The 24,859-nt window shown below is 39.2% G+C and overlaps 1 protein-coding gene and 1 pseudogene across 4 annotated transcripts in view; one reads left to right on the forward strand and one right to left on the reverse strand.

Annotated features, from left to right (window-relative positions):
* LNPK (lunapark, ER junction formation factor) overlaps window positions 1–5,379 on the reverse strand; it is an 81,812-nt gene extending 76,433 nt beyond the window's left edge. Inside the window, exon 1 of one of the 4 annotated variants that reach the window (XM_026492505.4) lies at window positions 5,230–5,379. Coding sequence is in view for 1 of the 4 variants with exons in the window: in XM_026492506.4 (XP_026348291.2) it covers window positions 5,230–5,360 (131 nt within the window). In the remaining 3 variants the exon portion in view is untranslated. The remainder of the gene's footprint in view (window positions 1–5,229) is intronic. The other 3 variants (XM_026492506.4, XM_026492503.4, XM_026492504.4) reach the window with 3 other exon arrangements.
* A 7,738-nt stretch (window positions 5,380–13,117) lies between these two features.
* The window catches only part of LOC113248259 (40S ribosomal protein S4-like), a 42,286-nt pseudogene continuing 30,544 nt past the window's right edge, over window positions 13,118–24,859 (forward strand).

The following is a 24,859-nucleotide window of genomic DNA, read 5'->3' on the forward strand; positions in this document are numbered from 1 at the left end:
CAATACCCAAATAAACATTTCTCTCTGAAATTGTTTCTAAGTCACTCAAGCCAGTTGACCTTCATGTCAGCTAGCTGTGTATCTGCGTCCTTCTTTTAGTCGTTTTTCTATGACTCTCAAATGTATTACAGTATTACCATGTGGATGAAAATGTACCAGTCATCTTAAATTCTAAATCAATTTACTAGTCCATAATTATATAAGTTTTTATTCTTTTAACCTTGAAATAGTGAAAGTATACTTCCAAATTTACATATTTTTTACCAGGAATAGTTACATACTGTCAGTGTATAAAACTACTTCATTCCACACAAAAAAAAAGTTAGGCCATAATTCTCACATTTTTAAAAAACCATTAATTTAATCAAAAATGACACCAGTACCAAGTAAATGCATTCACTCTGCAATACTATTTATAGATTGGAATTAGCATAAGGCATACCGGTCTTAGACTTTCTTGGTTAGAGAAATAACAAAGATCCTAATTATATAATACTTTCACTTATAAAGTGATTTCTAGGACCAGAAATACCTATAAACTGTCCTAAAAAATTCTGGTGTTTATAAATGAATGTTATAAGCCACCTTAAAGTTGCAATCTAAGTACTATTAATCCTTCAATATTAATTCAGTATTCAAATTTCTAAAATGCAGTTGTAGGAAATCCAGGAACTTTAACGAATAGAAGTATAAATTTCTCAGTTAAAACATTAAATAGATCTTAAAACCTTCTTAAGATGCTAAAAATACCCACCATGAAAGGTGACTGGGTGGGGGGATTTATATGAACCATTTAACCTGGTACTTTCAAAGTACATAGTAGTTCCCTACTATTTGGGAACTAATTGTATGGTATCCAGCACAGTGTTTTGTACACAATTGACCTACATATTTTGGTTTGTAACAGTTATATGCCTCCAAGTTAAGTTTGTAGCCATCACAAATCAGAATTTTAATATTTAAAGGTCATAACGGGTTGCCTGGCTGGCTCAGTCAATAGAGCATGGGACTCTTGATCTTGGGGTCATGGGTTCAGGCCCCATGTTGGGAGGAGAGTTTACTAAAAAATAAATAAATAATTTTTGTAAATAACATTTTTTAAAAAGTAATGACAACAATAAAGATACCAGTTAAATATTTGATAAACACTTTATCTCTAGAGGCCCTAAAACAAATGCTTCACATGAATTTTATTATTTAGATACTATTATCATCCCATTTTATAAATGTCAGAAACTGAGGCTAGGGAAGTGAAGTAATTTGCTCCCAAAAATATTAAGTAGCATAACCAAACACAGCATTTTAGTTGTGACTTTTTATGTAGCAAATAGTTATTCCCAATAACACTAAATCAAAAATAAAGTCTGCTTTATATAAATTAGATTGGAATATTTATATATTAAATATATGAAAGTACCTCGGACATTCTCAAATAGCTGGTAAACAGAGCTACTGAAGTGGAAAGTAAGTTATAAACACAAGAGACAGTGTATCATGTGGCCCAATTCCTTCATTTGATTAAATCTGAATGCTTAAATCTGCATGGAAGAGAACCTAAATGATTTGCCAAATCATTTTGGCAGCTAGCACAAGCAAGGGGCAGAACTGGTACTGAAAGTCTCCAAGTACTGTCTTTACTTGTTTACTGCACATCACTTTTAAAGTGTAATATAAAATATATGCATCATATTGCAATTAATACCAACCTTGACATCAATCATTTGCTGGGAGAATTGTTTTGATGTTAATGAATCAAACTATGGCTTAGCCTTTAAGATCCCTAAAGCAGAGTATTATTATGCAGAGTATTATGCTTTAAAACTTGTCCTCTAAAACAACATTAGCGTAAATAGTCATTAAATGCCTATCTATGCTTTCAGGATCATAATCAAAGAACGAGTTAACCCTCATTGTTCCAGCAATTTTCTTAAAATTCCAAATTCCAGTATTTGTTAAAGAAGCTGATTTGCTACAATACTCATGTAATGGTGGTACTTTCCAACAGCTATGAAAGTATAACAAAATTAAATAAATCAACTCTTTCTATATAGCTTCAATTTCATACCTCTTCTATTTTCAAACACCTTTTCTCTCCTTGCCACACAAACATCTTAACTCCAATTCCTGTGGCTCATTACTTACTATGAAACCTTGGGCAAATAAGTTACTTAACCTCTCAGTTACTCAATATCTTCATCTGGAAAAGAGGGATAGTTAAGGACCCTCTTAAATGCTGAAAGGCTTAAACGACATAATGCATTTGAAAGCATTCACAGCAGTGCCTGACACATAACTAATTTCTCAATATGGCGTCTTCCCTGGTGGTCTAGTGGTTAGGATTTGGCGCTCTCTCTCTCAATACGAATTGTTTTTACTGCTGTGGTCATTGCCGTTTCCTAGTCCTTCTCTTCCAACACATGTAAAACATATGGGAAGCAAGTAACTAGCATTACTTTCTGAAGCATAAATCAATGTTTGCCCTTGAGTGAACAGATTGCTCAAGCTCAAGTGGCTTGTCCCCAAGAACTCTTCCATGAATGTGTACAGTCTCTATCCACTCTGATATCACAATGGCACCTGACATGACCTTAAGAGCCGGATGCATCTAATGTGTTTTTCAATAAATAATAATGCCCACCATATTATTTCAATGCTTCCTACTAACTGATATTCACACTCAGGTTTTGGTGTCAGAATTTAAAATCTTGGGTCACATCAAACTTAAATTTTCAGCTCACTTCAAGTCATATTAAAATAATGGAGGGGCACCTGGGAGGCATAGTCGGTTGAGCATCTGACTCTTGGTTTGGCGGGGGGGTCGTGATCTCAGGGTCATGAGATCGAGCCCGCGTGGGGATTGGTGCTCAGTGCAGAATCTGCTTAAGATTCTCTCTCCCTGGGGCGCCTGGGTGGCACAGCGGTTAAACGCCTGCCTTCGGCTCAGGGCGTGATCCCGGCGTTATGGGATCGAGCCCCACATCAGGCTCCTCTGCTATGAGCCTGCTTCTTCCTCTCCCACTCCCCCTGCTTGTGTTCCCTCTCTCGCTGGCTGTCTCTATCTCTGTCAAATAAATAAATAAAATCTTTAAAAAAAAAAAAAAAAAAAAGATTCTCTCTCCCTTTGCTCCTCACCCAACCCTGCACCCCGCTCTCTCTCTAAAATAAATAAATCTTTAAAAAAAAAAATAATGGAGTAAAAAAGGTCTGGATCAAAGTATGGCTCAGCTGCATACCAACAATGCAATCTTGGGTAAATTAAACTCTCTACCCTCAGTTTCCACATTTATGTAGTGGTGAAAATACCTACACTTCACAGAACTACTGTAAGAACTAAATGAAATTGTATATCACTTGGCACAGTGTCCAACAAGTAGTGCGCACATAATAAATTATAGCCATTATTATTACTATTACCAGGAAGCACATGTAGTACAGACAATACTCCTTAGGCACCTTTCTAACTTCTTATATGGTACCTATTTGCATAATTTTTAAATTGGAAAAATAAATTACAGTTTGTATTTTAACTCAAATTGTATTGCCTTCAATCGCTCTAGTATTAAAAAATAAAATACTCTGCTGACTCTTCCATTAAAATAATGTTGCAGGCCTTTAACATCAAAGAAAGTCAACTTTTATGTTTATCAATTTCCAAACCTAAGTGCAAACTATTCAGTCATCATCAACAGTGCCTTTCTATTGTATTATTCAATTTAAGATTAAGAGTGATTTGTTTTAGGACTCTTTCAAATATCCTAACTGAAAAGGCAATTCTGAAATATCCCAAATCACCACATTTATTGCTCAAAAATAAAATTACTGAAAAGAAGTACACCTCTAAAAGCACTTTTATTATATGCTGACTAATGTCTTCATGGTAAATTGATGTTCATTCTGAACTAAACACTACCAAGAAATGACTATTTAAGTAGAAAGATCTCTATATTAAATCATACCTGGTTGATAGCCATATAGCTTCTTAGATTCTGTCAAGTTAATAATATGTAAACAATGTAAATTTATTAACAGTGGTGGGCTGATCTTAAGAGGTGACAGAGAAACTTAAAATTCTAATTTTAAATGCACCACTCTTGTTTTTTAAAACGTGTTCAAAATCAACTTGTTCCTAAAATGGAACTATGGGGGCTGTTGAGAACAAGAGATTATCATTCCCTGCCAGTTTGAACACATGCCTGAAGCCAAGCTTACTCACATGCACACACACTGCTGTTGAACAGGGTCAGTTACATTAACGGTGACACCCAGGCCAAAGAGATAGGAGAAAACAACTGACATAAACCAGATGCCAACTGGGAAAAGCGGAACATGGAAAACTCAGTGAGTCACCGGTTTTATTACTATGAGGGCACCATCAGCAAAACTGAGTTCACTAATACCAACTCTCTCAATCCCCATACACAATATTAAAGAATTCTTAAAAGATTTTATTTTTAAGTAATCTCTACACCCATTGAGGGCGAACTCACAACCCCCAGATCAAGAGTCGCATGCTCCACCAACCGAGCCAGCCAGGCGCCCCCAAAGAATTAAACTATTGATGTAGTTTAGATTTGCTCTTCTCCCCGGGAAGTGCCTAAGACACCTACGCAACCTCGCCCTTCCCTCCACCCCTTACACCGCCCACCTTCCCTCAAATAAGGACAACGGTCGTAGACAGGCTTCTCTAAGCAGCACGTAATCCACGCCCACATGCCTGGGCCGAGCAGCATGACACTGACAGTTTTCGGTCCCTCCCGATCTGTCCAATTCCTGGCGCCTCCGCACAACTCGGACAAAAAGAGATGGACAAAACACTCGAAGGGACAGCTTAGCGTTGAACCTTCTGACCCTTCGTCTCGACATAGGTGGGCCAAAGAGCCGATGCTCAGCTCAACCCAGTCACCCCCAGGACTCTCCGAGAACCAGGCTGGGAAACCACCTCCCCTTTGCGGGGAGGGAGGAGAGGGCGGGGGGGGGGGGGGTGCCGAAAGGATTCTCTACTACTCCAGAGTCACCCTTGGCACTTTGCTGGGAAATCAAGGGGCGCAGGAGGCGAGGTTAGTTAGCGCGCAGCCCGGTGGGAGTCTGACTAGCCACCGCCGTAGAGCTCTCAGGCCACTTGGAACGGGGCGGGGGCGCCTGGGAGAGGCAAGCAGGGAAACCGGGAGCGTATTTCCCAGAAAAAAGCTCAGCGAGCCCTCCCAACCGCCCTGATTTTGAGCGTTTTACCTGCAAGAAGCGGGCAAAGCCCGGCGCTTGCGTCCACGTCTGCCAGCTTCGGCGGCCACCGCGCAGCCTCCCTCCGGAGCAGGCAGCAGCCGCCACTGACAGAGCGATGGGCCCGGCCAACTCCTTCCCATCAAACCCCGCGCTCCCGCCGCCGGCCAATCCGAGACAGGGCCGGCGCGCGCCGCTCCCCAGTCACGTGACTGTGACCGGGGCGGGCAGTTGGGGCGGGCCAGTCGGGCGGTTGGCCGGAGGGCGCCTGTGCCTCTGGGTTCCGCGGCTCAGTAGGGTGTTCATCGTCGCATCTCAGGGGTGTACTGCCATTTATTATGAGTCTTACCACTACAGTTACTTCTTTTCATCTGCCTCCTCTTATTCTTTTCAAGCCTGTCTGCCAACTCTCCCTGGAGAATGAAAACCCCGAAATTGATCCTGGCGGTCCTAGACCGCCGAAGAGAGAGGAGTAGGGTTGAGGGTGGAGATGGGTGCGGCTGGCAAGGACTCCGCCTTAAAGAGTCCCAGGATCAGCTGTCATTCAGCCCGCAGCAGAACAAGTTAGTACCACCACACAGCTTAAAAGAGGCCAGTTCCCAAACAAGCCAACAGAGAAAATTCAGCCTAGACTCCAGGAGTGCTTGAGGCATTTAATCACTCGTGGACGTCAAAAAGGGTCATTTGATGACAGGACGCTTACGTCACCCGTGTGTGGTAAGCTTCAAATGCCAGATGATGTTGATTTCAAACCCGTGGAGAACATAAGCCGGGTTTTCTGTCTTAAAACTCTGAACTCAAGAATACTCTCTTCACAAGTCCTGATACGTGGGCCCACGAATAAACCACGCAGGCTGCGTTCACCTCAGATTTGAAATCATTGACTAGAGAGCGTTCAATTTCCTAGTCAACTGGAAATGACAAGTCTAAATAACAAAAGATACTTGAACCACACGAGGTAAACAGTAGAGAAGGGTTGAAAAGCAAGAGAAGGGTTGAAACGCTGGTCATGTTTTACCTCTGTGATATTTAACCCTTTGTGCAAACATTTTTCATGGGGTTTTTCTATTTTATTCAATTACATACACGTTTTAAAGTAATGTTTTCCGTAATTTTTAAAGAGCGTCGTTGTTTTAACGTGCTACATTTAAACTTCGACAAAGCAAAGAGGTAAAGTATGAAACTGAGCATAGGATCTAGTCGGTAAACATAATATATTATACCAGAAGCTACCAGATAATTCACTGTGGAGTTGCTTGTCCTGACTGTTAAAATCTTAACTTACAGCTTTGTGAGCTTGAAGGGATGAAGGGAAGGGGACCAAAGTTTACTTCTTGTGTACTCTGGGTCAGATCCTTTACCAATCTAGAAGAAAATAGGAAATGAAACGTTTCATCTATTTCAATATGGAAATTTAACCATTTCATTTTTCATCCTTTGCTGTTTCAAAGTATATTTTTAAAAGATGTTTATTTATTTGAGATAGAGAGATAGAGCAAGTGTGCACACTGAGAGGGAGAAGCAGACTCCCCACAGATCAGGGAGCCCGACAGAAGGCTCCATCCTCGGACCCTGGGATCACGACCCCAGCCGAAGGCAGGATGCTTAACGGACTGAGCCACTTAGGCACCCCTCAAAATATATATTTTTCAAAGGCCTGTGCAGTTAATGCAAATATGTCTCCTCACCTCAGGAATATCTTTTCCTAAGAGAACAGGGAAGAAATGTTTTCCACTTGCTAATGATTTGTTCTCTAGTTTTAACTGGGCCATCAAGGTCTGTTGTAAAGGGGGAAAAAAACAGGAGGAGGGAGACGAAGAAGAACTAGCCAGCTGCCAGACATCCCAAAAACCTAATCCTGAAACAAATTCCATACATAATAGCTCCAAAAGAGGAGAGACTGGGCCTGGCAAGGGGAGGGTGAGATGTATTAAATCATTAACTCTTTTAATCAAACAACTTTTTAAGGTAAGTATCATTTTTCAAACAAGGAAATTGAATAGAAATATGTATATTGTTGAAGGTAACACTATACCACTGCTTCCTTTATATTAAGCGGTAAGAGTTTGTTAGGCAGTGACGGAAGACCGAATATTTATTGAGAACAAAACCCTGTGTTAAGTTTAAGGATACAGAGATAAACAGCTGCCCTAAAGCAACTGACACTAGTGAGAGAAACCTTCAAGTAAACAAAAAATATAGGGTAAATAAGTACTACGATGTTCAAGAGATTGAAAAATGATAAAGCAGCAGCAGCCAGAGGGGATATGGGAAAGCCAACAAAGGTGGTGTATTAGCTGAATCCAAATGTTAAGGAATTATTCCCTACTAATCCTAAAATTGTCCTGTGAGAGATTCTAAGAAAGTGAAATCAGAAAAACACCAGAGAAGATGAGAAAGGAACAAACTACTCTAGTCAAAGGAATGCTAAAAGGTCTAATTCGACAAATAAGTAAACCACATTTATTTAAAGGAATAAATGAAAGTTTCAAGAGATAGGTGCTGTGAGAGCTTATAGTAGCGTCATTCACTGAATTGGTCAGGAAGGTTAGGGAAAACTTCCTTGAGGAAGTCATACTGAAATGGAGATCTGAAGGATGAAATACTGAAAAAAGGAGAAAAGGAAACAGAGAACATCATGTCTAAAGACCTTTTGTCAGGGGGGAACACTGAAAGCCTGAGGGACAGAAAGACCAATGTGGCTAGAGCAGGGAGCGCAGAGAGAGCGCTACCGTATGAAGCTGGAGACCAGACCTTGCTGGCCATACTGAGAAACTTCATGTTTTTCTTGAGAAGCAGAGAAGGGATTTAACCGGATCGGATCTGTGTTTTGAAAAGCTCATTCCAACTGCAATGTGGGAATATAAACAGGGCCAATTAGGGTCTACGGGTGGTAGTGTTGGTGGTATTTCAAATGGATTAGAATGGGAACACGGAGATGGAGAAGTGGGGAGATTGGAACAATTTAGGAAGCAAAATGGGAGATTTGGGTGATGGATTTAGATATGGTGGGTGACATGGTAATGTTGGGGGTTAGGAGCAAATGGTCAAGACAGAATTCTTGAAATGTCCTCAGTTCAAAAATGTGGTTTTGTTAAAGCACCGGGACAGGACCCATGGGCAGAAAGAGCTAGAGGGGGTTGTGAGGAGTAGCTGATTATATACTTTCAAGTTGGGAGGGGAATAGGGACAACATAAGCCTTCAAGGCATTTTGGAAACAAGGTTTCCAGGATCCTGAGGGGGCTAGCTATTGTTAGGAAAGGGTCATTTATTACTATTTAGTAAAAACTCAGTCATGAGACACTTTAGATGTTTATGTGGGCCATATGCTTGGAGAATGATTGCTAACATATATGTTGGGGGTTAGAGATAAAGGAAGTTTCCAAAGGAATTTCTGTATTTTTAAAGTATACTCACAGGATCCTGGGGGAGTCAGGCTAAGATTGCCTTTTGCCCTTAGCAAAGTGTCAACATTGAGGCAGCTGAGCTCCCAGAGGAAGGTCACTCTGCCTGTTTCAAGGGCTTGTCAATGGGCTATAATTAGTAAGGAAATTTAATTATTCTTCTGCGTTTGTTTCCCACATCAATGAGGTGGATGGGATTGAAGGAGAAGAAGGAGTTTGAGATGACGGGCTCTCTGGTAGTCACGGTGGGTGGATAGTAATGCTATCACTGAGATATGTGAACACTGGAAGAAAGTTGGGTTTGAGGGAAGCTGGTGATTTCAATTTGAACATGTTGAGTTTAAGATGTGTTTGTGACTTTAGGAGAGATGACATGTAAATAGATCTGTTGTCCAGCACTGAGAAATCTGGGCTAGAGAAAAAGATACATTTTACAGGTTGTAATCTTTCCTTTTCAACAAGGTACTTATTTTTTCAAAATGCAAGAAAAAATATTACTTATTATAAATGTTTTGTTTTTAAATACACTCTGGAAAACAAAATAAAAAGTGGAAGTCTTCAAAGCTTTTTCCCAGAATTCCCTTGAATCACCTGGGCCTTGGTTAAAAAAAAAAAAAACACATTCTCAGGCCCCTTCCCTGGAGATTCTGATTCCACATGTCTGGTACGGAGCCCAGAAATTTGGATTTTTAACAAGTGCCTCTGGTGATTCTTCTTATCAGGGAGTTTCTCTGAGCAATGGTACTCACTGCCAGAGGCCACCTGCATTAAGAGTTAGCGAGGCACTTATTAAAACATAGATTCTTGGGCCTTGCCTATTAAAATCCCTAGGGGTAGAAGGGATGAGAGGAACGGAAGGAGGGAGCTACTACAGTGCCAGATGGTCTAAAGTTTCACCCTCCATCCCTGGCAGAGTTGGCCTAGGCTCTCCACCAGGCAGTTCAGAGGAAAGTTCTTTGCTGGGTGATGTGTACGTAGGCGGCAGGCAGCCCTTGCAGGCTGCTATGATGACAGCCTTCCTGCTCAGCCCAGGCTTCCTGTCGTGTCCACCAAAATGGCGCTCCACTAACTCTGACGCTCTTTCTCTTGTCTTTGTCTTCTTTTTTTTTTAAGATTTTAGGGGTGCCTGGGTGACTCATTCAGGTAAGTGTCTGCCTTCGGCTCAGGTCGTCCCAGGGTCCTGGGATCAAGCTCTGCGTCAGGATCCCTGCTTATCAGGAAGTCTGCTTCTTCCTCTCCCTCTGTCCCTCACCCCGCTCATGCACTCACTGTCTCTCAAATAAATAAATAAAATCTTTTTATTAATAATAACTTATAATTATTATTTATTTGAGATAGAGCATGAGAAAGAGCAAGTGGGAGAAGGGCAGAAGGAGAGAGAGAATCAAACAGACTCCCCACTGAGCATGGAGCCCAATGCGGACTCCATCCCACGACCCTGAGATCATGACCTGAGCCGATATCAAGAGTCAGATGCTCAGTCTACTGAGCCACCCCGGCACCGCACTGCTCTCTTTTTCCACCACTCCCATCAAACCTCATCCTTCCCTGTCTTGCCCCACCCCCAATCTTCTTCAGAGTTATGCTACGTGTACTCCTCCCAATTCAGAGGTTTTTTAGCTAATCTGGCCAGGGCTAGAAGGGAAATAGGGTCAAATGCTATGTTTCACTCTTGTCAAAGCTTTTTTTATTCTTGAGAACCTCCTTTAGAAGTGTTTTTGTTTTTAAAAACTAAATCGTATGTTCTCTTTGTAGTCTTGCTGTAACAACTCTATGAGGCACTGTAGATGCTTCTAACTAGAGGAAGAATCAGGAAGTGTGGGGAAGAAAGAAGATTGGAATTATTTTTTGTGATGAGAAATATAGCAAACCCAGAAAGGTTCATTAAAAAGAAGTGTACTACCCAAACACTCATGTGACCCCACTGGGTCAAAAAGCAAAACATTACCAATACCCCCAGAGGGCCCCAATGTACCTCTTCCTTTATAACCCCCAAATGGCTAGAGATAACCACTATCATGATTATTAGCATTTTCACTTTCTTGCTTTTCTTCACATTCTTTCTTCCTAATTACTCATTCTTAAAAATACAGCTTATGCCTGTTTTTGAACTCCTATGTAAATAGAATCATAGAGTTAAGTATTATTGGCCATAAAAGTTATACTAATTAGCCTCATAAAATGAATTTGGGGATATAATTTTTTCCCTACTCTAATGTCTTTTTTATTCATTTATTCTTCTTATCTTTGGAATCAGATTATCAAGAAACCCCCCCCAAAAAAAGGAGATTTTTATAAAACTTTCTTTAGTTGTGTGTATTAATTTCAGGGGCAATAATATCCTTCCAGATGAGCCTTTCCTTCCTGGAATATGGCATAACTCTATATTTGTTCAAGTGTCTTTATACATTGTCCAAAAGAAAATGTTGTTTTCATCATATAGGTCTCATACCTTATAGTAGGCAGAATCCTAGATGTCCCTCCAAGATTACCATCTCCTGGTTTGTCAGTAAAACACCAATCCAGGTACTGCTGTGAAGGACATTCGCAGATATCATTAAAGTTATAAATTATCCTGGATAGGGGCACCTGGCTGGCTCAATTGGTAGAGCATCTGACTCTTGATTTCTGAATCATAAGTTCAAGCCCCACGTTGGGTGTAGAGATTACTTAAAAAAAATATATCCTGAATAATCTAGGTAGGCCCAATCTAACCACTTAAGCCCCTGCAAAGAGAAATTTCTCTAGCTAGAGTCAGTCAGTGAGATTTGGGAGAAAAGGGAAGCTGAGGCCAAAGATGAGGCAGAAGAGGAGGTCAGAGATTCAGAGCACAAGAAAGACTTGAGCCATGGTGGCTGACTTTGCAAATGGAGGAGAAGGAGCCTGAGCCAAGGAATGTAGGCAGGCTCTGGAATCTCTCCCGGCTGACAGCTGGCAAGCAAACTGAGAACTCAGTCGTACAACTGCATGGAAGTGAATTCTGTCAACCATCTAAATGAATCTACAAACAAATTCTCCCTTGAGTCTCCAGAAAGGTACACAACCTGCCGAAACTTTGACTTCAACCTTGTAAAACCCAGAGCAGAGAACCAGCTGAGTCACAGTGTGCCTAGATTTCTGACTTACAGAAGTGTGAGCTAATAAATGAGTGTTAAGATGCTAAAGTTGTGCTAATTTAATCTTATGGCAACAAAAGAAAGTTAATATTTTTCTTTTTTTTATTTTTTATTATGTTCAATTAGCCAACATATAGTATATCATTAGTTTTTGACGTACTGTTCAACAATTCATTAGTTGCATATTAACACCCAGTGCTCATTGCAATACGTACCCTCCTTAATACCCATCACCTGGCTACCCCATCCCCTACCCCCTTCCCCTCTGTAATCCTCAGTTTGTTTCCCAGAGTCCAGAGTCTCTTATAGTTTGACTCCCTCTCTGATTTCTTCCCATTCTATTTTCCCTCCCTTCCCCTGTGGTCCTCCGCACTATTGCTTATGTTCCACATATGAGTGACACCATATGATAATTGTCTTTCTCTGCTTCACTTACTTCACTTAGCATAATCCCCTGCAGTTCCATCCGTGTCGATGCAAATGGTGGGTATTCATCCTTTCTGATGGCTGAGTAACATTCCATTGTATATATGGACCACATCTTCTTTATCCATTCATCTGTTGAAGGACATCTCAGCTCCTTCCATACTTTGGCTATTGTGGACATTGCTGCTATGAACATTGGGGTGCATGTGTCCCTTCTTTTCACTACAACTGTATCTTTGGTGTAAATACCTAGTAGTGCAATTACTGGGTCATAGGGTAGCTCTATTTTTAACATCTTGAGGAACCTCCAGAGTCGCTGCACCAGCTTGCATTCCTGCCAACAGTATAAGAGGGATCCCCTTTCTCCACATCCTCTCCAACATTTGTTGTTTCCTGCCTTGTCCATTTTTGCCATTCTAACTGGTGTAAGGTGGTATCTCAATGTGGTTTTGATTTGAATTTCCCTGATGGTTAATGATGTTGAACATTTTTTCATGTGTGTTAGCCATTTGCATGTCTTCTTTGAAGAAATGTCTATTCATAAAAAAAAAGAAATGTCTATTCATGTCTTCTGCCCATTTATTGACTGGATTATTTGTTTTGGGGTGTTGAATTTGAGTTCTTTATTGATCTTGGATAACAGCCCTTCATCTGTAATATCATTTGCAAATATCTTCTCCTATTCCGTGGGTTGCCTCTTAGTTTTGTTGACTATTTCCTTTGCTGTGCAAAAGCTTATCCAGATGAAGTCCCAAAAGTTCATTTTTGCTTCTGTTTCCCTTGCCTTTAGAGACATGTCTTGAAAGAAGTCACTGTGGCTAATACATACCTTTCTTATTAAGCAAAATATTTTTGCTGGGTCATCAAGTAAGCCTTGATGATGATACTGAGAAGGTCACACTCCTCAAATCCTGTGGTTGAGATTGTTTCACCTTTTAGAATCCAGACTAAAAATGCCCAAGAGAGAGATGGCCCTGGAAGCTACTCTCAGCTACCTCCTGACGGTGGATTTGATAGACAAGATAAATAGAACCTCAGAGCAGTGGGACAACAAATCAGGGAAAACACACCACCAAAAGCCAAGAGCTCGGGGTACGGCAGAAGGAGCAGTGCAGCTCTTCAACACCTGCTCACTGCAGAGTGGGGCTTGTTCCTGGCACATTTCTAAAGCAAATGTGTGCTAAGTGTGGTTCCTGTGCTCCAGACCAGTGTGAAATAACTGAAAATATCAATATATTTTGATATTGACACTTATCAAGTCTAATAGTAAAGATTCTTATTGTCATCAGTAATACATAATTCCAGAGACCATTTGTTCTGAAAGACATGATTTAAAACTAGAACCCAGGGTATCCTGCCATTTAGACAATTTTATGTGAGTTCAATCTAGTTATTGGAAAAGAGAGCAACATTTTCTCCTTACAATGGAAAAAAATATTTTTTGCTTATTCTGGAACAAAATATATATAAACTAAGGTTAAAATAAATTCTTGTCTTGGTGCCCAGTAATTCCAAAAGGTGGCATTCTGATGATATTAATGATACACATGACAAATCAGGTAGGTGGTGACCCTGGGATCATGACCTGAGCCAAAGGCAAGATGCTTAACTGACTGAGCCACCCAGGTGCCCCTGGAATATCATTTTCTATAAAAAGTAGAAAGATAATTCAGTCTTCTCATTGATTAAAAAACTTTTTTGCATTATTGACAGTTTATGCAAATATTTCAACCTAGGGTTAATATCGTAAATTTTTAGAATGGCTGTCAGATGTGGAGAAAATGCTATCACCTTGTTAGCTTTTTTAGAATGTGCTATAAGATAGACGTCTGGGACTTTCAAGTTTCCTTGTGCAGTAATTAATCTGAAATATTCTTTTAATCAATGACACTTATTACCCATCCTTGATGTCCTTGTTGTAATGGCATGAGTTTTCTATTACTTTTTTCAGAGTAACCATTTTGAGTCAAATCAACAAAAACCTTAAATCCTTTTTCAATGTGTTCATATAGTTCCCTCCTCTCATTAATTGGATTATCAGAATCCTAGAGCCTTTTCGATACTTCTGTTTGAAATGTATCTCTTTCTCCTAGTGAATTCCTGCATTTGGTGATGATTTGAAATCTTTTTTGTTGTCAGAATAGTTTTTATTGTGTACCTCTTTTTACTTTTGTTTTATATTCCACTAATTTTTTATCTGAAATTATTTTCAGTTCTTTACGAATAGATTTAAGGATGACAAAAGGCAGTGCCTTTCTGGGGTGCCTGAGTGGTGCAGTCAGTTAAGCAACTGACTCTTGGTTTCAGCTCAGGTCATGATCTCAGGGTCATGGGATTGAGCCCCACATATGGCTCCACACTCAGCATGAAGTCTGCTTAAGACTCTCCCTCTCGCCCTCTCCCCCATGTGCTCTCTCTCTCTAAAATAAATACATCTTTAAAAAGAAAAAAAAAGATGGCAATTTCCTTTTTTTTTTTAAGATTTTATGTATTTATTTGACAGAGAGAGTGCAAGCAGGGGGAGAGGGGTAGGCAGAAGGAGAGGGAGAAGCAGGATCCCCGCGGAGCAGGGAGCCCAACGCAGGGCTCCATCCCAGGACCCCGGGATCACAACCCCAGCCGAAGGCGGACGCTTAACCACTGGGCCACCCAGGTGCCCCTACTTAGACTTTTTTTTTAATCCAAGTTGATACATGTATGTAAAATACTCCATTTATGAGAGGAACCTGAAAGGAAAATAACTGTTGTAAATGCCAATGTGGTTAACAACTGTGGAGGCAGCTTTCTCTCTCACCAGATTAAAGGACTGAGCTACACACGGTGTACAGCCTGCCCACTTATTAATATCTTTAAAGAGCGCTAGGAGCCCTTTTCCTCACCTTTCACAGCAGCCATGCTGCCGGACAACACTGCATGGGTGTTTTCGACCATAGGTTACTGTTGTCCAAAAGTTATTTCCCATTGTCAAACAAAGCCTCAGGCTGGTTTTCAGTTGGCAAAAAAGTTTAAAGCTAAACATAGAGTGTTCAATCAGAGCAGTAGAGAACAATAATGGCCGACTAATCCGTATTGGCCACATCCAGCATAGACTCTACAGCAATGGAGCAGGATTTGGTGTCTGGTTTATTTATTTGTTAACACTTTCATTATGCATACATTTTCTATTATCTCTAGTTGTCTTGTTGCATAGAATAATCACAGCTTTTGAGGGCTTTCAATATATTCATGAAGTCTGAAAACCCATCCAGTGTAAGTAAGATCTGTCCTGTTGAAAATCATTTACAAACAAAACAACATTCATGACCTTTTTTTGCCTTAGATTAAACTCACAGGAGTATGACTATTTAAAATATTTTAAAATATCCTTTTGAGAAACATCTCTTTGCCATTTTATATTCTGTTTGATTCCATATAAATATTATTAGAATCACAATTTTGAAGGGAAAAAAGTCTTTAATTAAAGTATTGAATCCCATTACTTTTTGTAACGGGCCATAATGAAAGACCACAGTCCTTTTAAAGTCAGTGAATCACAGGGTAGCTCTATTTTAACTTTTTAAGGAACCACCACACTATTTTCCACAGTGGGTGCACCAGTGTGCATTCCCACCAACAGTGCAAGAGGGTTCTCCTTTCTCCACATCACCTCCAACACCTGTCGCTTATGTCTATTCACTGGAAAACAATTTAGAGGTTCCTCAAATAGTTAAAAATAGAACTACCCTATGATCCAGCAATTACACTACTATGTATTTACCCAAAGAATACAAAAGTACTAATTCAAAGTGATTCATGCACCCTAATGTTTACAGCAGCGTTATCTACAATAGCCCCACTATGGAAACAGCCCAAGGGTCCACTGACTGATGAATGGATAAAGGAGATGTGGTATATACATACAATGGAATTACTCGGCCATTAAAAAAAGAATGAAGTCTTTGGGCACCTGGGCGGCTCAATAGATTAAACATCTGACTCTTGATATTGGCTCAGCTCGTGATCCCAGGGTCATGGAATGGAGCCCTAGGGCAGGCTCTGTGATTCGAGTGGAATCTGCTTAAGAATCTCTCTTCAGTTCCATCCATGTCGATACAAATGGTGGGTATTCATCCTTTCTTATGACTGAGTAATATTCCATTGTATATATGGACCACATCTACTTTATCCGTTCATCTGTTGAAGGACATCTCAGCTCCTTCCACAGCTTGGCTCTTATGGGCATTGATGCTATGAACATTGGTATGCATGTGCCCCTTCTTTTCACCACATCTGTATCTTTGGGATAAATATAAGTGAAATAAGTCAAACAAAGAAAGACAATTATCATATGGTCTCACTACTATGTGGAACATAAGGAATAGCATGGAGGACCACAGGAAAAGGGAGGGAAAACGGATGGGAAGAAATCACAGAGGGAGACAAACCATGAGACACTCTGGACTCTGGGAAACAAACTAAGGGTTACAGAAGGGAGGGGGGCGAGGGATGGGGTAGCCAGGTGATGGGTATTAAGGAGGGCACGTATTGCATGGTGCAACTGGGTGTTATATGCAAGTAATGAATCATGGAGCTTTACATCAAAAACTAGGGATGTACTGTATGGTGACTAACATAATATAATAAAAAATATTATTTAAAAAAAACTAATGATATACTATATGTTGGCTAATTGAACATAATAATAAATAAATAAATAAATAAATAAATAAAAAGATTCTCTCTCACTCCCTCTGCTCCACACCCCTACACTCACATACATGTTCTCTCTCTCTCTTAGAAAAATAAAAATAAATAAAAAAACATTTAAAAAGAATGAAATCTTGCCATTTGCAACAACATGGATGGAGCTAGAAAGTATTATGCTAAGCAAAATAAGTCAATCAGAGAAAGACAAATACCATATGATTTCACTCATATATGGAATTTAAGAAACAAAGGGAAAAAAGGAGAGAGGCAAACCAAGAAACAGACTCTTAACTATAGAGAATAAACTAATGGTTACCAGAGAGGAGGCGGGTGGGGGGCGGGTGAAGTAGGTGATGGGGACTAAGGAGTGCACTTGTGATGAGCACCAGGTGTTGTATGGAGGTGTTGAATTACTATATTGTAAGCCTAAAACTAATATCACACTGTATGTTAACTAAGGAGCTTAAATAAAAACTTACAAAGAAAAAAAACTTCTTCCAAAATACTGACAAGAAAAGAAATAAAGTCAATGAAGTCATCAGCCTGAATCTGCTGCCAACCTTTGTTGACCACACAATTCTATTTTGCTTTACTATTTTCTGTTTCTTCTACTTTTTTCATTTCCTCTTTGGAAGTGTCCTGATTCTCATAATCTTTATCTCTTCTCTTGTAATTCTAATAATCTATATTTTCCTGGCCCTCATGAATGCTTTCTTTTCTGCACAATTTTGACAGTTTTAGTGATAATCCCAATGTAACAAGATAGTTTTTGATACTTTGAGGCTTTTGTGAATCTTCCATTTAAATCTTTGGCTTCCAAAAGGATACTTTCTTCCAGATAAATTTGAATATTAGAATAATTAATTCTAAAAAAACAAAAACAAAAAAACTTTTTAAAACCCTGAAGTTAAAACATCAGAAGGAGCAATACAAATGCATTTCTGAATTTGTTACTATATTGTGACGAGCTGGAAAATGTGTAACTTACTGCTCCTATTACACGCATTGGTTTCTTGATGAGCCTGTGCAAGAGATTTGTCACTGGAACACTTGTGTGCTCTGCCTGTATCACTGTGTTACTGATAACTTCGCATACCTAGTCTCCTAAACCACAAGACTTTGTCAGGATAAGATAAACCAGTTAGGCTAAGAGAACTTATAATACATTGGAATGCAGAAAATACACGGAATGCTTGTTATTTTAGTATTGCTACAGGGATGTACCCCACAACCCCAGGAATTCTGGTCAACTGTTTTGCATAATTCCCATCAAAAAAAGAAAAAAATGTGAATTATGTATAATTGCATGTGCTGCAGTATCAAGTACATTTTTCATAGGAAAGAACTTTTAATCTCACTAGATGTTAATGAAAATTCAATCCTCCACTTACAATTTTACTCATCTGATGTTTGAAAGAATTTTCCACAGATTAGCTTCTGGATCCATACATTGCAAACCTTGTGTCTGCTCCACTAACAATTTATTCCAAATACCCAGGTCCCGCTCATTTTGTGATAACCTCTGACCTTGCACCTTCATGCCACCATGCCAACTGAGTCGGATTGGGCAATGGGAGTATGCCTAGAAGTTATTCTTACTCTGAGAAAGCTAGCCACAGGAGTGGCCATAAACCATGTAAATACATCCCACTAAACCCCAAAACATATCTTCAACTATCCCTAAGCTGGATCCCCAAAATGCTTGAGCAATTGCAAAGCCACCTACTACAAGGGGAAATGTGATGGAGGGAAAACCAGAAGGGAAAGACACAGCAATCTTCACTGATTGACATTAAATATCTTACTTGGGCAAATCTCGCAGGCAACCTATGATCTTGTGAACACATGGTTACAGTCCCTGTCAAAAAGCTTTGTAACCATTTCTTCCAAGGAGTCATGACACATCAGCCTCCTTAGCTTCATAGTAAATGTGCCTGTGGACATTACTTCCAGGCATTATCCACAATTTCCCCACTGCCTGTGCGATCTTATCCCTTTTTCTGCTCCTGGCAAATCCCCACCCTTCTTGCAGGGCTTGATTCAAATGTCAATAATTCCCTGAGAAAGAACCTTGTGCATTGGAAAGAAACGGGGCTTTGGTAAAAGACAGATCTAGGTTTCAGCCTTAGGTCACGTGCTGTTTGTGTGTCAAGCAAATTACTGACTCCTTTGAGCCTCCACTTCATCTATAAAATATGGATAAGAATATGAAGAGAAGGGCCATATGCACCCCAATGTTCATAGCAGCAATGTCCACAATAGCTAAATCGTGGAAGGAACCGAGATGCCCTTCAACAGATGACTGGATTAAGAAGATGTGGTCCATATATACAATGGAATATTACCCAGCTATCAGAAAGAACGAGTTCTCAACATTTGCTGCAACATGGACGGCACTGGAGGAGATAATGCTAAGTGAAATAAGTCAAGCAGAGAAAGACAATTATCATATGATTTCTCTCATCTATGGAACATAAGAACTAGGATGATCAGTAGGGGAAGAAAGGGATAAAGAAGGGGGGGTAATCAGAAGGGGCAATGAAGCATGAGAGACTATGGACTCTGAGAAACAAACTGAGGGCCTCAGAGGGGAGGGGGGTGGGGGAATGGGATAGGCTGGTGATGGGTAGTAAGGAGGGTACGTGTTGCATGGTACACTGGGTGTTATACGCAACTAATGAATCATCAAACTTTACATCAGAAACCAGAGATGTACTGTATGGTGACTAACATAATATAATAAAAAAAAATTTTTTTTAAAAAGGAATATATACCTTGGTGATGGGTATTAAGGAGGGCACGTATTGCATGGCACACTGGGTGTTATACGCAAGTAATTAATCATGGCACTTTACATCAAAAACTAGGGATGTACTATATGGTGACTAACAATATAATAAAAAATATTATTTAATATATATATATGTATGTATGTATACCTTGCTGACTTTGTAAAAAAATTTTAATTAGCATTTTATCAATCCTATTTTTTCTTATTTTAATATCTTTACATAGAATTTTGGGAACATGGGGAGAATAGTGCTTGAGAGAGGCTTTAAACTTCTCTTCTGACAGCATTTTGTGATTTGGGTGATCATCAGAACTAGAAGTAGGGGGGCGCCTGGGTGGCACAGCGGTTAAGCGTCTGCCTTCGGCTCAGGGCGTGATCCTGGCGTTATGGGATCGAGTCCCACATCAGGCTCTTCTGCTATGAGCCTGCTTCTTCCTCTCCCACTCCCCCTGCCTGTGTTCCCTCTCTCGCTGGCTATCTCTATCTCTGTCGAATAAATAAATAAAAATCTTTAAAAAAAAAAAAAAAAGAACTAGAAGTAGGATGACGTGAGGGGTTCACCTCAGGTCCAAAATATAGAGAGGTGTCAAAGGACTCAGTAATCAATATAAATAATAATTTAATTCAATATTTTAAAAAATCAATGCAAAAGAATTCATGATGAATAAAATATCAAAATTTTCAATAAGGACGGGATCAGTATTACTGATTTTTCCTTTTGCCTTAGGCTCCAGTATGTCTCACGTTGGTACTGGTGGTCAAAACTTGATGGAAGAAAAAAAGAGAAAAAAGAACTTAATGGAAGACTTTGTAATATTATTTCTCTTTGTAATTCCCAGCAAATTTAAATTATTCTCATTACATTCAGTTGTATTTACAGATGTCACTTTTCAACACCTGCAATAATAATTTTTCTAGCATTAAAGCTTAACCCTCCACAACAGAGAAATATGAGCAAATTGCCTTTGTCATATCTTAGAAATATTGTTCATACTATTGAGAAGTAACTTACTGTTCTGGAGCTCTTTCAGTGATTTCTGTTGAGATGATATCACTGGAAAATGAGCTACTCCATTTTTTCGTACACTGAAGCTGTTTAAATCTCACTTTCAACCTCTTGCAGAATGGCTCTTTCAGAATACTTCAGAGACCTTATGCTTCCTTTAGGAATTCTACCTAAATACCAGTCAGTTGTTCTTATTTTCCATCTAAATTAGTTAGCCAAATTTATGACTATTTCTCTGAGATGCTGGAGTAAAATAGTTCAAATATTCTACTCGAGATGTGATCTGTAATGTGTATTCTCATACACGGTTAGTGGAAATATGAATTGACAGTTGCTTAAGGTCAATTTGAAAACAGCTACCAAATTTGAAATATGTATAATACATATTACTTTTATAATTAAAATAATTTTTTAAAGAAGTAGTTTCTTCCCATTCTATCTTTCTAGGTGAACGATACAGGGTCCCTCGCTTCAAGGACCTCATACTTGAAGGGTGAAGGAGAAAAGAATGATATCTTGTGCTCTTTACATAGAGAATATTTTTAAATTGTTTTGAGGTGTGTTTTCATATTTTAAATATTGATTATAATCCATAATTATAACCTACACAGAAAGTGTGAACAGAGTCTTAAAAATTTTGGAATTGCCTTAATTCTACATTTTGAAATTGAAGATAATTTTGTATTAAATGTAAATAAATCCTCAAACTAAGAATAAATGAGTTGTTATACTAGAGACAATATTTCTCTTTTTTAATTATTTTGTTTATTTTTTAACATTTTATTTATTTAAGTAATCTCTACACCTGATATGGGGCTCGAACTCACAGCCCCGAGATCAAGAGTTGCACAGTCCTCTGACTGAGCTAATCAGCGCCCTTGTTTATTTTTGAACTGATAATACGTGCATATGATACAAAATTCAAAAGTTGCAAAACGGCATAGAGAAAAATGAAGTCTCTCTCTCTCACCCTAGCCTCAGAATGCATAGTTCCTCTCCCTGGAGGCAACCATTGTTGGCAGTTCTTGGGTAGATTTTCAGATATATTTTATGAATATATGGGCATATTTCTTTCTCTTTTTTTTTCTTACACAAAGACTAGTCTATTCTATACACTATTCTGCATCTAGAGAATCAATTCTCAGCGTTTTTAGTGGCTGCATTCAATTGAAAGGACGTAGCATTCTTTATCCAGTCTTCCATTAATGGACATTTAGGTTGTTTCTGATCAACATAGTGGGACAACATAGCAGTTTAAAACCTTGTGCATGTGCCATTTCTTTGTGTGTCAATATACATCTGTAAATATATAGCTGTAAAGGATATGTGTAACTATCCTTTCAATAGATATTTCCTACCCTCCATGGAGATTGTACTAAATCACATTCCCACTAGAGGTGTGCTTCTTTCCTCACACTGTCCAATTTTCCCAGCCCCATATATTGAAGAGACTTGTCTTTTTTCCATTGGATATTTCTTTCCGATTTGTCAAAGATTAGATGACCATAGAGTTGAGGGTCCATATCTGGGCTCTCTATTCTGTTCCATTGACCTATGTGTCTGTTTTTGTGCTAATACCATGCTATCTTGGTGATCACAGCTTTAGCTTGAAATCAGACAGCGTGATGCTCCCAGCTTTGTTTTTCTTTTTCAACAGTTCCTTGGCGATTTGGGTTCTTTTCTGGTTCCATACAAACTTTAGGATTGTTTGTTCCAGCTCTTTGAAAAATGCTGTTGGCATTTTGATAAGGATGGCATTGAAAGTATAGATTGTTCTGGGCAGCATAGACATTTTAAAAATGTTTATTCTTCCAATCCATGAGCATGGAATGTTTCTCCATCAATTTCTTTCTTTCTTCAATTTCTTTCATACGTGTTCTGTAGTTTCTAGAGTATAGATCATTAACCTCTTTGGTTAGGTTTATTCCTAGGTATCTTATGGTTTTTGGTGCTATTGTGAATGGAATCGATTCCCTAATTTCTCTTTCTACAGTTATCGTTGTTAGTGTATAGAAAAGCAACTGATTTCTGTGCATTGATTTTGTATCCTGCCACATTACTGAATTGCTGTATGAGTTCTAGTAATTTGGGGGTGGAATCTTTTGGATTTTCCACATAAAGTATCATGTCATGGCAAAGAGAGAGAGTTTGACTTCTTTGCCAATTTGAATACATTTTATTTCTTTTTGTTGTCTGATTGCTGATGCTAGGACTTCTAGTACTATGTTGAACAATAGTGGCAAGAGTGGGCATCCTTGTCATGTTCCTGATCTGAAGGGAAAAGCTCTCAGTTTTTCTCCATTGAGAATGATATTCACTGTGGGATTTTCATAGATGTTTTTTATGAAATTGAAGAATGTTCCCTCTATCCCTACACTCTGAATCGTTTTGACCAGGAAAGGATGCTGTATTTCGTCAAATGCCTTTTTTGCATCAATTGAGAGGATCATATGGTTCTTGACTTTTCTTTTATTAATGTGTTCTATCACACTGATTGAGTTGTGAATGTTGAACCACCTTGCATCCGAGGAATAAATTGCACCTGGTCGTGATGGATAATCCATTTAATGTACTGTTGGATCCTATTAGCTAGGATCTTGTTGGAATTTTGGCACCCATATTCATGAGGGATATTGGTCTGTAATTTTCCTTTTTGATAAGGTCTTTGCCTGGTTTTGGGACCAAGGTAATACTGGCCTCAAACAACGAGTTTGGAAGTTTTCCTTCTCTTTCTATTTTTTGAAACAGCTTCAGGAGAATAGGTACTATTTCTTCCTTAAATACAGAAGAATGAAACTCAACCATTCTCTTACACCATACACAAAGATAAACTCCAAATGGATGAAAGACCTCCATGTGAGACAGGAATCCATCAGAATCGTAGAGGAGAACATAGGCAGTAACCTCTTCGACGTCAGCCACAGCAATTTCTTTCAAGACACGCCTCCAGAGGCAAGCAAAAGTGAAAATGAACTTTTGGGACTTCATCTGGATAAGCTTTTGCACAGCAAAGGAAATAGTCAACAAAACTAAGAGGAAACCCACAGAGTGGAAGAAGATATTTGCAAATGATATTACAGATAAAGGGCTGGTATCCAAGATCAATAAAGAACTTCTCAAACTCAACACCCAAAAAACAAATAATCCAGTCAATAAATGGGCAGAAGACATGAACAGACACTTCTCCAAAGAAGACATGCAAGTGGCTAACAAACACATGAAAAAATGTTCAACATCACTAGCCATCAGGGAAATTCTAATTAAAACCACATTGAGATACCACCTTACACCAGTTAGAATGGCAAAAATTAACAAGGCAGGGAACAACAAATGTTGGAGAGGATGTGGAGAAGGGGGTACCCTCTTACACTGTTGGTGGGAATGCAAGTTGGTGCAGCCACTTTGGAAAACAGTGTGGAGGTCCCTCAAAAAGTTAAATATAGAGCTACCCTATGACCCAGCAATTGCATACTGGGTATTTATCCCAAAGATACAGATGTAGTGAAAAGAAGGGGCACATGCACCCCAATGTTCATAGCAGCAATGTCCATAATAGCCAAACTGTGGAAGGAGCTGAGGTACCCTTCAACAGATGAATGGATAAAGAAGATGTGGTCCATATATACAATGGAATATTACTCAGCCATCAGAAATGATGAATACCCACCATTTGCATCAACATGGATGGAACTGCAGGGGATTATGCTAAGTGAAATAAGTCAAGCAGAGATTATCATAGAGTTTCACTTATCTGTGGAACATAAGGAATAACATGGAGGACATTAGGAGAAGGAAGGGAAAACGGGAGGGGGAGAAATCAGATGGGGAGACGAACCATGAGAAACTCTGGACTCAGGGAAACAAACTGAGGGTTTCAGAGGAGAGGGGGGTGGGGGGATGGCTTAGCCTGGTGATGGGCATTAAGGAGGGCACATATTGCAATGAGCACTGGGTGTTATATGCAAATAATGAATCATGAAACACTACATCAAAAACTAATGAAGTACTGTATGGTGACTAACATAACATAATAAAAATAAATAAATAAATAAATAAATAAATAAATAAATGCTTTATTTTAGGCAATAAAAATAAAAATGGTATCTCATTGTAATTGTGCATTTTTCTAATTACGAGGGCGGTAGAACATCACTTCATGTGTTTAAGAGCAACATTTACTTTCAAGATTTGTTACATAAAGAGGAGTCAATA

This window comes from Ursus arctos, unplaced genomic scaffold (genome assembly GCF_023065955.2).
Source record: "Ursus arctos isolate Adak ecotype North America unplaced genomic scaffold, UrsArc2.0 scaffold_1, whole genome shotgun sequence".
NCBI classification, from domain to species: Eukaryota; Metazoa; Chordata; class Mammalia; order Carnivora; family Ursidae; genus Ursus; species Ursus arctos.